The 12,073-nt window shown below is 42.4% G+C and overlaps 1 protein-coding gene across 1 annotated transcript in view; it reads left to right on the top strand.

The window, feature by feature from the left end:
• Positions 1-11,736, top strand: part of GRAMD1B (GRAM domain containing 1B) — a 36,525-nt gene extending 24,789 nt beyond the window's left edge. Inside the window, exons 9-18 of the mRNA XM_015814861.1 lie at positions 984-1,127; positions 3,065-3,183; positions 3,838-3,980; positions 4,914-5,017; positions 5,840-6,043; positions 6,755-6,845; positions 8,271-8,282; positions 9,914-10,021; positions 10,752-10,869; positions 11,647-11,736. Coding sequence (XP_015670347.1) covers positions 984-1,127; positions 3,065-3,183; positions 3,838-3,980; positions 4,914-5,017; positions 5,840-6,043; positions 6,755-6,845; positions 8,271-8,282; positions 9,914-10,021; positions 10,752-10,869; positions 11,647-11,736 — 1,133 coding nt within the window. The remainder of the gene's footprint in view (positions 1-983; positions 1,128-3,064; positions 3,184-3,837; positions 3,981-4,913; positions 5,018-5,839; positions 6,044-6,754; positions 6,846-8,270; positions 8,283-9,913; positions 10,022-10,751; positions 10,870-11,646) is intronic.
• The last annotated feature ends 337 nt before the right edge of the window (positions 11,737-12,073 follow it).

Below are 12,073 nucleotides of genomic sequence, written 5' to 3'. Positions count from 1 at the left end.
GCACGGCCTCCAGGCACCGGGACATCACTTGACATTCACATTATGTATTCTCATCTTCATTTTTCTGAGAAACATGAAATCTTTTGTATTAATACTTCTGTGTTGGATTACTTAGGGAATCTGTATTATTAGGTTAATGGTTACCAGGCTCCATGAATATTCTCGTGGTAAATTCCATAATAAGAATTAAGCTAGAGAAAAGTTTGATATTATCGAAGAAGGTAGATTTTTGACTTGTGAAGGAGCATCTCAAATGGTAGTGATCACAATGGTGGGTCATGTTGTCCTGAAGCTGGAGGTTTTTAAGAAGAGACTGGACAGCCACTTGTCTGAAAATGGTATAGAGTCTCCTGCTTGACCAGGAGGCTGGATTAGAAGACTTCCAAGGTCCCCTCCAGCTCTATTCTGACTGAAGCTTTTGCATTTATGGTTCACTTTTTGAACACAGTTGGACTTAGCTGTTTGGACCTACAGTAGATGTCAAGCTTCAGCTCAAGTATCTAAATAAAAGTCCAAGATTATTTTCATTTCTGAAAAGCTTACTTTTTATTGAATATATGGCTTGGTAAAAGCGAGGAAAAACTAACTCTAAAGTCCCAAGGCATCAGACCATAGCATATAACAATGACTTTCCCAGCCAAACCCCTCACCCCCCAGAGGTCCACGTAACTAATGTAAACAAGTTCTCTTGCTTGAAAGGTTTCCATACTGCTGACTCTCAGCAAGTTCGTAGAACTGGAGAGTTTCCGTTTCTCTAACTAACCCATTCGAAAGCAACAACTCCCCCCCTCTCTTATTCTAATGGCAAGATGAAAACAGAGAGGCACGTAGCTGCCCAATTTTCACTCTTGACACTAGACCCCTTTCCACCATTGGAGCATCAGTGTTCTATTTTTATAGGCAATTAAAATCCTCTGCTTACTCCTTTGCCAAGATAGGTCTCCTAGGAATCTGTCGTGCTAGCTCTCCACTTTTTTCTTCAGGGGAGGTCCAGGCCTTTTACGAAGATCTGAACGGGCGACAGTATATGAATGAAGTCTTCAACTTTAGCGTGGATAAGCTCTATGATCTGCTGTTCACAAACTCTCAGTTCCTAAGGGATTTCATGGAGCAACGACGGTTTTCTGGTAAGCACTCATCAGCAGATACAGCTAGTTCTTGATTGACAGCCATCCTTCTACTGGCTGTGACAGCCATCCTTCTACTGGCTGTGCAAAGTTACCCTGGAAAAAGTGACTTACTGACCGTTTTTCACACTTAAGACCATTGAAGCCTCCCCCCATGGTCAAAATTCAGAGACTTGGCAATGGGCTCATATTTATGACGGTTGCAGTGTCCCGGGATTCATGTGATCCCCTTTTGTGACCTTCTAAGGTCAATGAGGAAGCCAGTCTCACTTAACAACAGCATTACTAATTTCAGAACTGCAGTGAATTCACTTAACAGTTGCGGCAAGAAAGGTCGTAAAATGGAGCAAAACTCACTTAGCAAATAAACTTTGGGCTCAGTTGTGGTCATAAGTTTGAGGACTGCCTGTATATTGTAAGCAACCTTGTCTTTCAGCTGGCTTCATCTCACCCATGTTGGATTTCAAAGTCCTTTTAGATAGAAATAGGGCACCCTGTGTTTTCAACCTTATCTGCAAAGCTTTTACTGTTCTGTGAATGGACCAGGAGTCTCCAACATATGAACCTTTTCATCCTCCAAAGTATAGCAGTTTCAAAGGTTTGGGTTCCAAAATTTAGACTGGGATGTGGGGGGGGGGAGAAAGAATCCTCCTAAAATTATTTTAAAATGTTTAAATTCCTGGCCGAAGCAACAATGAGGTCCCACTTCTTTCTGATCATCCAGTATTGCCTACTTCTCTTCTCTGACAATATTAGAAAGCTGCAGTTGTAGAAAATAGCTTTTTTTTCACGTGCAAGAATAAATATTTCCCTGTTTATGTAATTAGCATTGGATTATTTCTTCAAGAAGCTCAGTTTATTGCAAAAGGGATTACTAGATGGGCTTCAGAGATGGAATCAGCTTTCCGTTTATTCTGGTGGATTTCCCAGAGAAATGCAATCCTGTGAGAAAGTTTAAGCAAGTTGCTTAAAATCCTCTTAGGTTTTTTTAAGTCCCTGTACACAATCAAAATTTAACTATCTACGGTCTTTTAAAATCCCAACAGGACATCTTCAGTTTTGACTGAAGCAAATTAAAGTCCTGCAAAACACGCTTAAGGACCATCCCAAAGGTGCTTTTTCAAAAGGCAACTGGACTTCATTTTTCCCTGAAGATGTTTCACTTCTCATCCAAGAAGCTTCTTTAGTTCCACACATCTCTGAAGAAGCTAATTGGTTGAGAAGCGAAACGTCTTCAAGGAAAAAAACCAAGAAAGTCCAGTTGCCTCTTGAAAAAAAGCACTTTTGGGACAACCGTGACCTGGATGACTGAGAATCTCCACAGACTTAAGGGACCACCTTTCCATTTTATTAGCTTTCTTTTATGATGCCTCAGAACTTTCCAAATTTTCTTATGTTGTTTTGGATGAAATTGAGCAAATCGTGGTAGAAAAGAGAGGGAGAAAGAATCTGCTTTTGAAGGGGAAAAAAATTGAAGCATAGATTGGAAGCTTTCTTTAAGACTGTTTTAGTTTTTTGGGAAATCATCAAATTTGGAAGGTATTTTTTGACTCTTGTGACTTCTTAACGACATGTTGCTGTGCAATCTCTGGATCTGAAAGAATTCAGAAGAAAGTCAGTCTTTACAAGAACAAATCATCTAGGGCTCAGTATCGGGGTGTGTTTTGTTTTGTTTTTTTAAAAAAAAGGGATCAAGAGTGGTCGTTTGAATAAAATGGGAAACCGAGCCAAGTTAAGGACTCATGCTAAACAATAACGTCCTGTGTCTGTTGTGTTGGATCAGCCAGCTGAAGTGGAGGTGGGGTCATCGGCAATACTTGATCTTGATCGTGGGAGAATATTTTTTCTTTCCCTTGGGAACTGAAACTTTATCTCCTCCCTTCTATGATGCAACATTCCCCTCCCCAAAATCATCCTTCACTTGCCTTTCTCCTTAGATGTTGTTTTTCATCCATGGAAAAAGGAAGAAACTGGCAATCAAAGCAGAGTTATTCTCTACACCATCACACTCACCAACCCCCTAGCTCCAAAAACTGCCACCGTTACTGAAACTCAGGTAAGAGGCTTAGTTTTAGCCCTTTGAAGTCTACAAGTTGATGGTCTTCTTGAAATAGGAACACTTGAGTATATAAGCAACTAAGATGATACAAGGCCTGGAGACTAAAACATACGAAGAACGGCTGTGGGACTTGAATTTGGCTAGTTTAAAGAAAAAAAGAAATAGGGGAGACATGAAAGCAGTGTTCCAGTATCTGAGGGGCTGCCACAAAGAAAAGGGGGCCAGGTTGTTCACCAAAGCACCAGAGGGAAGGACGAGAAACAATGGTTGGAAACTGATCAAAGAGATAAGCAGCCTGGAATTAAGGAGAAACTTCCTGACAGTGAGGACAATCAATCAGTGGAACAACTTAGCCCCAGAAATCATGGGTGCTCCATCACTGGAGGTTTTTAAGAAGAGGCTAGACAGTCAATTGTCTGAGATGGTATAGGTTCTCTTGCTTGAGGAGGGGATTGGACTAGAAGACTTCTAAGGTTCTATTCTATTCTATTCTATTCTATTCTAGTCTAATCTAGTCAAGTCTAGTCTAGTCTAGTCTAGTCTAGTCTAGTCTAGTCTAGTCTAGTCTAGTCTAGTCTAGTCTAGTCATTGTGTCCTCCTCAGTAGACCAAACTGGGACCATTTATAGTGCTGCTTTTCTCCTCTCCCCAGACAATGTACAAAGCAAGCCAAGAAAGTGAGTGCTATGTTATAGATGCTGAGGTGCTAACTCATGACGTTCCCTACCACGATTATTTCTACACAATTAATCGTTACACATTGACGCGTGTTGCCAAGAACAAATGTCGACTCAGGTGAGTTTCCCTTAGCAGTAGGTTGTGACATTAACATGTGTTGTTTATGACGGCTTCTGTCTGAAATAACTTTGATTGGTGTCTGTTTCTGTGCCTGGAACAATACATTTCTGAAAGTAATTTTTGGTAGCTACTGAGTCACTTCAGTAAAGATCAGGATAATTTTTTTTGAATCTCTATAACTCAGCAATCAATTTTTTTAAAAGAAGAGGAAGAAGCTACTTTGGAAAAATATTTAGATCAGGAACAACAAACTTGGTGTGAAATTTTTCAGAGAAACAGATTTGAGCCAACTAAACATGAGTAGATACTTGAGGAACTCTTCTTGTTCATGTAAGGTCTTTGAAGATGGTGGCTTGTTTTTTACTAGCATCTGGACAGCCAACTGATAAACATGAGAAGATACTTGAGGAACTGTTCTTGTTCATGTAAGGTCTTTGAAGATGGTGGCTTGTTTTTTACTAGCATCTGGACAGCCAACTGATAAACATGAGAAGATACTTGAGGAACTGTTCTTGTTCATGTAAGGTCTTTGAAGATGGTGGCTTGTTTTTTACTAGTGTCTGGACAGCCAACTGATAAACATGAGTAGATACTTGAGGAACTCTTCTTGTTCATGTAAGGTCTTTGAAGATGGTGGTTTGTTTTTTACTAGCGTCTGGACAGCCAACTGATAAACATGAGTAGATACTTGAGGAACTTTTCTTGTTCATGTAAGGTCTTTGAAGAAGGTGGCTTGTTTTTTTATTTGCATCTGGACAGCCAACCGATAAACATGAGTAGATACTTGAGGAACTCTTCTTGTTCATGTAAGGTCTTTGAAGATGGGGGCTTGTTTTTTTACTAGCATTTGGACAGCCAACTGATAGGGAAGCTACAGTGAGCTTAGATAGTCTTTGAGATTTTTTTCATCTTTATAATTCTTCATTTCAGGGTTTCTACAGAGCTACGTTACAGAAAACAGCCATGGGGACTAGTGAAATCCTTCATTGAGAAGAACTTTTGGAGTGGTCTTGATGACTATTTTCGCCACTTAGGTGAGAAGCTGCAGAACCTCTCTAAAGGAATTACCTTCTTTGCCTTTTCGTTTGTAGGGTATAAAGTTGGACTTGTTGGGATCAGCTTTCAATCTTTAGATCACAGATGTTCAACATTGGCAACTTTTAAGACTTGTGGACTTTGGCTTCCAGAATTTCCCAGCCAGCCATGGTTGGTCACTCCTGCTCTAGATAAAATCTGGAGATTTCTTAAAAGGTCTAGGTTGATAAATAAGAACTCATATTAAGATTTATCTCTGCATTTTAATGCAGCAGCACTTTTTAAAGGAGATGCATAAGAGCCATCAGAACAAGGAATCACTCAAGGTTCTTGTCAGAACAGATGAATCGCTTCTGCTCTCTTGAAGTATTAATGCTGGTCCTGACCTAGCAAACAGAACAATAGTTTGTTGCCCAGCCTGCAGATTCTGACTGAACCTGGGATTTGCCTCCTATGGAATATTCCTGGATTACACCGCTGAGATTTGTTAGCAATCTGCCTAACAAAAATCATGCTTTTGTCTAATTTAGGTGGAAAAACAAAGAACCTGTAAACCTTCATTATATTTTAAATTCCTTCCTCCCCAGTCATCCAGACATTAGGTTCTCCTCCATACAGTTGGCTTCACCCATTTGCAAGATGATTCCAAGCAGGCCCTGATTGTTGACGTTTTTTAGACGATTGTTGTCTCACCTACAAAATAATTGCATCCTCTCTGGCCTAAACTAGAGGTTGAAAAGAGATCACTGTCTTTTGACCAAGCTGAACTATGCCTCTTTCTCCCTTGTTCTTTTTTTTCCCACCGGTCTTCTCCCCGGCAGAGAGTGAATTGACCAAGACCGAGAGTTCATATCTAGCAGAACTTCACAGGCAGTCACCCAAAGAGAAGGCGAACAAACAATCCTCAGTCCGGCGGAGGAAACGACCCCATACACACTTGAGGGGTCCTCATCTGGAGGAAGTACTGAGCCCTGTTACCACTCCCACAGATGAGGAAGTTGTAGGTCGAATCAAGCGTGTGGCAGGTATGGTGTGACCAGTTCCAAAAGATGAAGCATGACAGGGTTGACGGGACAGGAAGAGATCCAGCTGTATGGTTTTATCAAGGGTGTGACACACAGGCATCTTCAGTGGTAGTCAATTATATTTCTTGGAGGATTATATATATAACGCAAGGTTGGGAACCCCTCAGGTTGTTGTTCTATGGAGATTCTCCATCCTCCAAGTCATGGTTGTCCCAAAGGTGCTTTTCCAAAAGGCAACTGGACTTTCTTGGGTATTTTTCCCCTTGAAAACATTTAGCTCCTGAAGAATGGAAGAAGCTTTTTGAATGAGAAGCAAAAGGTTTTCAAGAAACACCCCCCCCCCCCAAGAAAGTCCAGTTGCCTTTTCAAAAAGCACCTTTGGGACTCCAGTTCATTGACCAAGTCTGATCCCTCCCTTGGCTGGTGTTGGAGATCAATTGATTTTCAACCTTAACCACAGACTTCTAGAGATCACACCTTGTTTAATTTCTGTTGGATACATTGGCAGTTGAAGACACTTTGTCTTTGTTCTGTGGCCTGGTTCCAGGGTGCCTTTGTAACAGGAATCTCCCTGTCCCCATCCCACTCAAAGAGCATGTGTGAAACATAGCTTGAAGTTGTTCCTGGCACAGCTAGCTTTGAGAAGATAGGATGGGGGAAGAACCTCTGATGAAGGTGTCCCTTCAGTCAAGCACATCTGCTCCTTTCCAGGTTCCACTCAAACACGGCATATCCCTGAAGAGAGTCCCAGCAGCTTCCACTTGCAGAATGTCTCCAAATTGCTGCTTGTTATTAGTTGTGTGTAAGTAACTCCTTGTCCTTGCCTTGATTCTTTTTTCCTCTTCCTCTGCTATGGATTTATGATGAGTTTCTTCCCTGCTCTTACTCTGTTTCATTTCACAAGTCAAGGCTACCAAAAAGGCTAGTCTTATCATCATAGTTGTGGATAAGTCAAAATTGATTTAACTTCCTATGGCAGTGGTGGCGAACCTATGGCACGGGTGCCAGAGGCGGCACTCAGAGCCCTCTCGGTGGGCACGTGCACCGTCGCCCCAGTCCTAGGCCTTCAGCTGGGTTTTATAAAACCTTTTCGCTTTAGGCCTCCGCCACCGTGTACAAAAAAAAAAGGTTCAATCAATGAGTCAATTTCAACTTCTCGCGGGAAAAAAAAAGATCTTGCAAAGTTGGAATTGATTGATTGAACTTTTTAGTCCCACCCAGTCTGCGGTTACCACCGCAGCCACGCCCACCCAATGGCCACACCCACCCAATGGACCACGCCCACCCGGCACCCGACGATGCATAAGTGGGTTTTGGGTTGCAGTTTGGGCACTGCAAGGTGCCCAAAGGTTCTCCATCACTGCCCTATGGGTACAATTTGATTTTCTTTTCAAACTGCCACCGCCAACAGCGTCACCTGCTGGTACGAAATGTCCCACAAAGCATCATCGGAAAATGTTATTGTCTTTATCCATGCTAACAGCTCTCCAACAGAACCTTGGCTTAACCATCTTAATTTTCATACCACACCTTAATTGCTTTACGACCTAGACATTTTTTTTATTGCTATCTTGATTGCTTTCGTGTTCAGGCTTTTCATATGCCAGTTGAGACTTGAGTTTGGTGGCAGAGGCTGGAATTGGGGGAGAACATCTAGAAAAATAGATGGTCTGCTTAGATTGTAGCAGGAGCGGGCAACTATGACAACTTTATGACCCGTGGAGTTCAATTCTCACCATGACTGGCTCAGGAAATTCTGGGAATTGAAGGCCTCAGGTAGTAAAATTGCCATAGTTGCCCACTCCTGGGTTGGAGACTATAATAGTGTGTACTTCTGACCACCTTTAGGGGGTTCTGACAACCTTTAGGAGAAAGTCAGGAAGAAGCTAAGGATTAGCACCTCTTCCTTCTCCATGCCAGAGGCACTGGTGGCTTTCCCACAAATTTTCAAGCTTCTCCATGGCCCGAATCCTTAAAGCTTGCATTCTCCTTGAGAAGTCTCTTGGCCAACCTGGTCAACCTACTTAACCTGATCTTCTAATATTTGTCATACTGATGAGTCTAACGCCGATCTGCCTCTGCTGGTTTCTCAAGGTTGGGTGCTTCCCTACCGCCCTGTCACGCTGTGATTTCCCTGCTTTGTGCGTGTCCTTCAGAACTTCCTTTGTGATGTTCTCCTCTCCTAACCTTTGCTTCCCCCATCTTTTCTCTTTCCTGCTCCCGTTAGGATTTGCTTCAGGTATTGCCTTCTTTCCCTTTTATCACTGACCTTCTTTTCCGCCTCTTTCTCTCTTTGCATCTCAATTGGTAAGCTGGCTCTCTTTCACTCTGGCTGCCTGATCTCAGCTTAGATTTTCTGGTTCTCCGTTCTTGGGCTGAAGCTTTTATTATTTATTTTGGCTTTTCCTTTAAAAAAAAAAAAAAATACCCTTTGCGTTCTTTTCTGTTCTTCAAACTGAACACAAATGAAGATTGAGCCAAGCCTGTCTCTTGCTATCTATCGTTCCTCCTGCTTCCCTTGATATAAAGCACACCTTTTTGCCAGAATCATCTTTGAGTGATGCACAATGAGAAATATGGACTAGACAAAAAGGACCCACAAGTAGACAATCAAACCCTATCATAAACAAAGGATAAAACCCAAGATGAGCAGCTACCATGAGCTGTGCTTTAAAGCAGGTGTGTCCAACCCTTGGCAATGTTAAGACTTGTGGACTCCCAGAATTCTTTGCTGGACTGGGGAATACTGGGAGTTGAAGTCCACAAGTCTCAAAGTTGCCAAGGTTGGACATCTCTGGCCTAAAGGCTCTTGATGTTTTTAGCAAGGTGGGTTCACACATACTTTTTTGGGAAAAAAGTATTTCACTGGGTGAGAAGTATCATGGAGAAGACCTCTGCCTTGCTCACAGCCTATGTTCCATGCAAGGAGTAGGGAGTTTCCTGATTAGTGGGGTTTGGTTTTGACAAGCCTTTGCCTCCAACATGACAGTGGACGACAGGCTCTTCCCGGTCCCAGGATTTGACTTTTTTCTCTAACTGTTCCTGCTTTTGAGCAGTTTCAAAAATTAACCTCTTAAGGGCTCACCTTAAGGGCCTTAGAGCAATCTTTCTTAACTGGGGTTCCCCAAGAAATGATGGTGACTAAAAAAAAAAAAAGAATACACTTTTAAAAAAAAAACTCTATGCACCATGCAGTGCTGACACTACGGAGGTGGAAAATGACCGTTATTACCGGACTTCTACTTATTAATCATGTAAGAGCTTGTAGATATAACGATTTTAAGGAAGGGATTCCCTAAGAGTTGAAAATGATCTCAAAAGGGTCTTCTAAAGCAGAACCTTAGAAAATGTTAGCTGGAAATTCTGGGAGTTGCAGTCCACACCCCTTAAAAGTTGCCAAGTTTGAAAAACACTGTTCTAGAGTAAAAACGTTGAGAAAGATTGCCCTTGAGGTTGGCCATTATTGCCCCGAAGGCCTGAAAATGTTGCTTTGTTCTAATTGGGCCAATGGTGGGAAACAACTCCCCTACCCCCCTCCCACCCCAACATTTGATCACCTCCTACCTAGTAAGACTTCAGGAAACCATTAAAAACAGAACTGGTGCAGGGACCCTTTCCATCACAAATGCCGCCGTCTTCATTTATCGCTTTTTGATCCCTTATTTTATGATTTGAGCCCTGCTTCAGGTATTGTGTCTTTGTGATGCAAAATTGCTGACGCTTTATTGTTGAAGCCCCTCCGAGTTTCTTGATCGCAGCCATTAAAAAAATGGTGGGGCAGGGAACAAGAATTGCTGCTAAGACTGCTTATATATATACTCTCTCTCACACACACACACACTCTCTCTCTCACTCTCCATTGTTCCCCAGTTTGGTGCTTTTGGTCATCCTGAATATGTTGCTGTTCTACAAGCTGTGGATGTTGGAATACACAACTCAAACCTTGACCGCATGGCAGGGGCTACGTTTACAGGAAAGGTAACAGATGCAGACAGAGGATTAGATACCAATGGTGACCTAGCCCAAGACTCTCTTAACTACATTCTTTATATATGGGGACCCTTCCTTCCTTCCTTCCTTCCTTCCTTCCTTCCTTCCTTCCTTCCTTCCTTCCTTCCTTCCTTCCTTCCTTCCTTCCATCTCAATAACTCCCGGTGACTTACTATTAAAATATATATATATCTCAAGAATAGCAAAGTTGGAAGGGACTATGTTTATTTATTAAATTTGTTTGCCACCCATCTCATCACAATATTGCAATCAGAGCATTAAAAACATTTAAAAACAATAAAAAACACGCAAAATAAATATACATAGCAGCCGAGATACTTGGCCAGTTATCAATAAAGCCAGGAATTGGGGCCCTTGAGATATTCATCACCCCAGTCTTGGGAACATAGCCAGGTTTTTAATGGACTTATGAAAGGCTAACAGGCTTAGGGCCATTCTGATCTCCAAAGGGAGGGTGTTCCAGGGGCCACTGCAGAAAAGCCCATCTTCTAGTCCCCACCAGTTGACACTCCTTAGCTGATGGGATCTACAGCATGTCCATTCTTACGTTTAAACCCATTTACTCACCAGGGTTTCCTCAAGGAACTCACTTTGGCATGCAAGATACTCTGCCATGTAATGTAATTTTGGCTGTAAGAAAGGCTCCCAGCTGGCTTCAAGCACTTTTATTTCTCTCTTTGTTTCTTGGTCTCAACAGGTTGCCCCAATCTCAGACTGAGTGGGCCCAGTTGTTAGAGTCCCAGCAGAAATATCATGACACAGAGCTCCAAAAATGGCGAGAGATCATCAAATCATCAGTGGTTCTCTTAGATCAGGTGAGAGCTACCTCCAACCTAGGGGAGAAATCATGGATTGAAGGCAGATTGAAGGCAAGTCAAACAAAATAGCAAGCCACTTTGGTCTGTGTTTTGATTTCTTCCATTTAGGAAGGAGAAGTGGCAAAACCTGGGGGCAGAGTTAAAAGAGGGATCAGCTCAGAATCCTTACATAACCACAAATGAATTAAGTCCAATCTCCCTTGAATTCTCTTCACCTAGCAGGTACTAAATTGTTAGCTAAGAAGGTTCCTGTGCATAGGCATGAGTAACAATACATCAGATTAACTAGACATTCACGTGTGGACCTGTTCTTTCATGCCTGACAATTGATGTCCAGTCTTTCTTCTAAGTTGTGCAGGATCCTATCTGTGAGATTATCTTTTGTTTTATACTCACAATAACAATTACATTAGGTAGCTTTGGTTGAGAGATACTAAAGTAAGGCAAAATCATTAGCAAACTCTACGAGAGGATTAAACCCTGGCCTCTCCAATCAATACCTTGATCTCCTCACCACATATTCAGATATCCTTATGGAATGGATATTCCACCCCCCCCCCCATTTCCTACTTCCAGGTCTGGCCCTCTTTTATTCATACATAGTGGAGACATCTGATGCCCCGGAAACCATCTGGGTTCTGCCGTAAATCTGCTAGGCTTTGTTGAGTTGCCACACAGCTCTTCCACAGTTGTGTTACTTGCATGCTGATTTTTGAGCGTCAGCCTTCCAGGCAACCTGTTTTGTGTTTTCAAGATGGTGTCTTTGCTTTACAGATGAAGGATTCCCTCATCAACCTTCAGAAAGGCATCGGCTCTCGTGAATATCGGTCTGAGTCAGATGAGAAACGGAAACGGTTCTACTAGCAGGCGGGAACACATGTGGCCAGAGGATTGCGTGCAATATATGTACATAGAGAATGAATATCATCACCGAGGAAGGACCAGAATGTGATGGAGGAATTGGGCTTTTCCGGCACTGAGGCATTGTGGGAAAATCCACTCCGGCCCTCCTGGATTCATGCATCTTTCTTGGCATTTTCCTGGCTCTTTGTTTATTTGTCTGCCTCTCTTGAGCGGGAGCGGGGAAGACGTAGGAAGCCATGAAACCCTCCTTTGGAGCTGACCCTTAACTAGTCTTGGCACAAATGGCCTATTTGTTCTGGCATGGAGGAACTGTTGTGTTATTTTTTTCGGCAAGAAT

Source organism: Protobothrops mucrosquamatus, unplaced genomic scaffold (genome assembly GCF_001527695.2).
Source record: "Protobothrops mucrosquamatus isolate PMUCROS unplaced genomic scaffold, P.Mucros_1.0 scaffold287, whole genome shotgun sequence".
NCBI classification, from domain to species: Eukaryota; Metazoa; Chordata; class Lepidosauria; order Squamata; family Viperidae; genus Protobothrops; species Protobothrops mucrosquamatus.
This window is presented reverse-complemented; position numbering and strand designations above follow the sequence as displayed.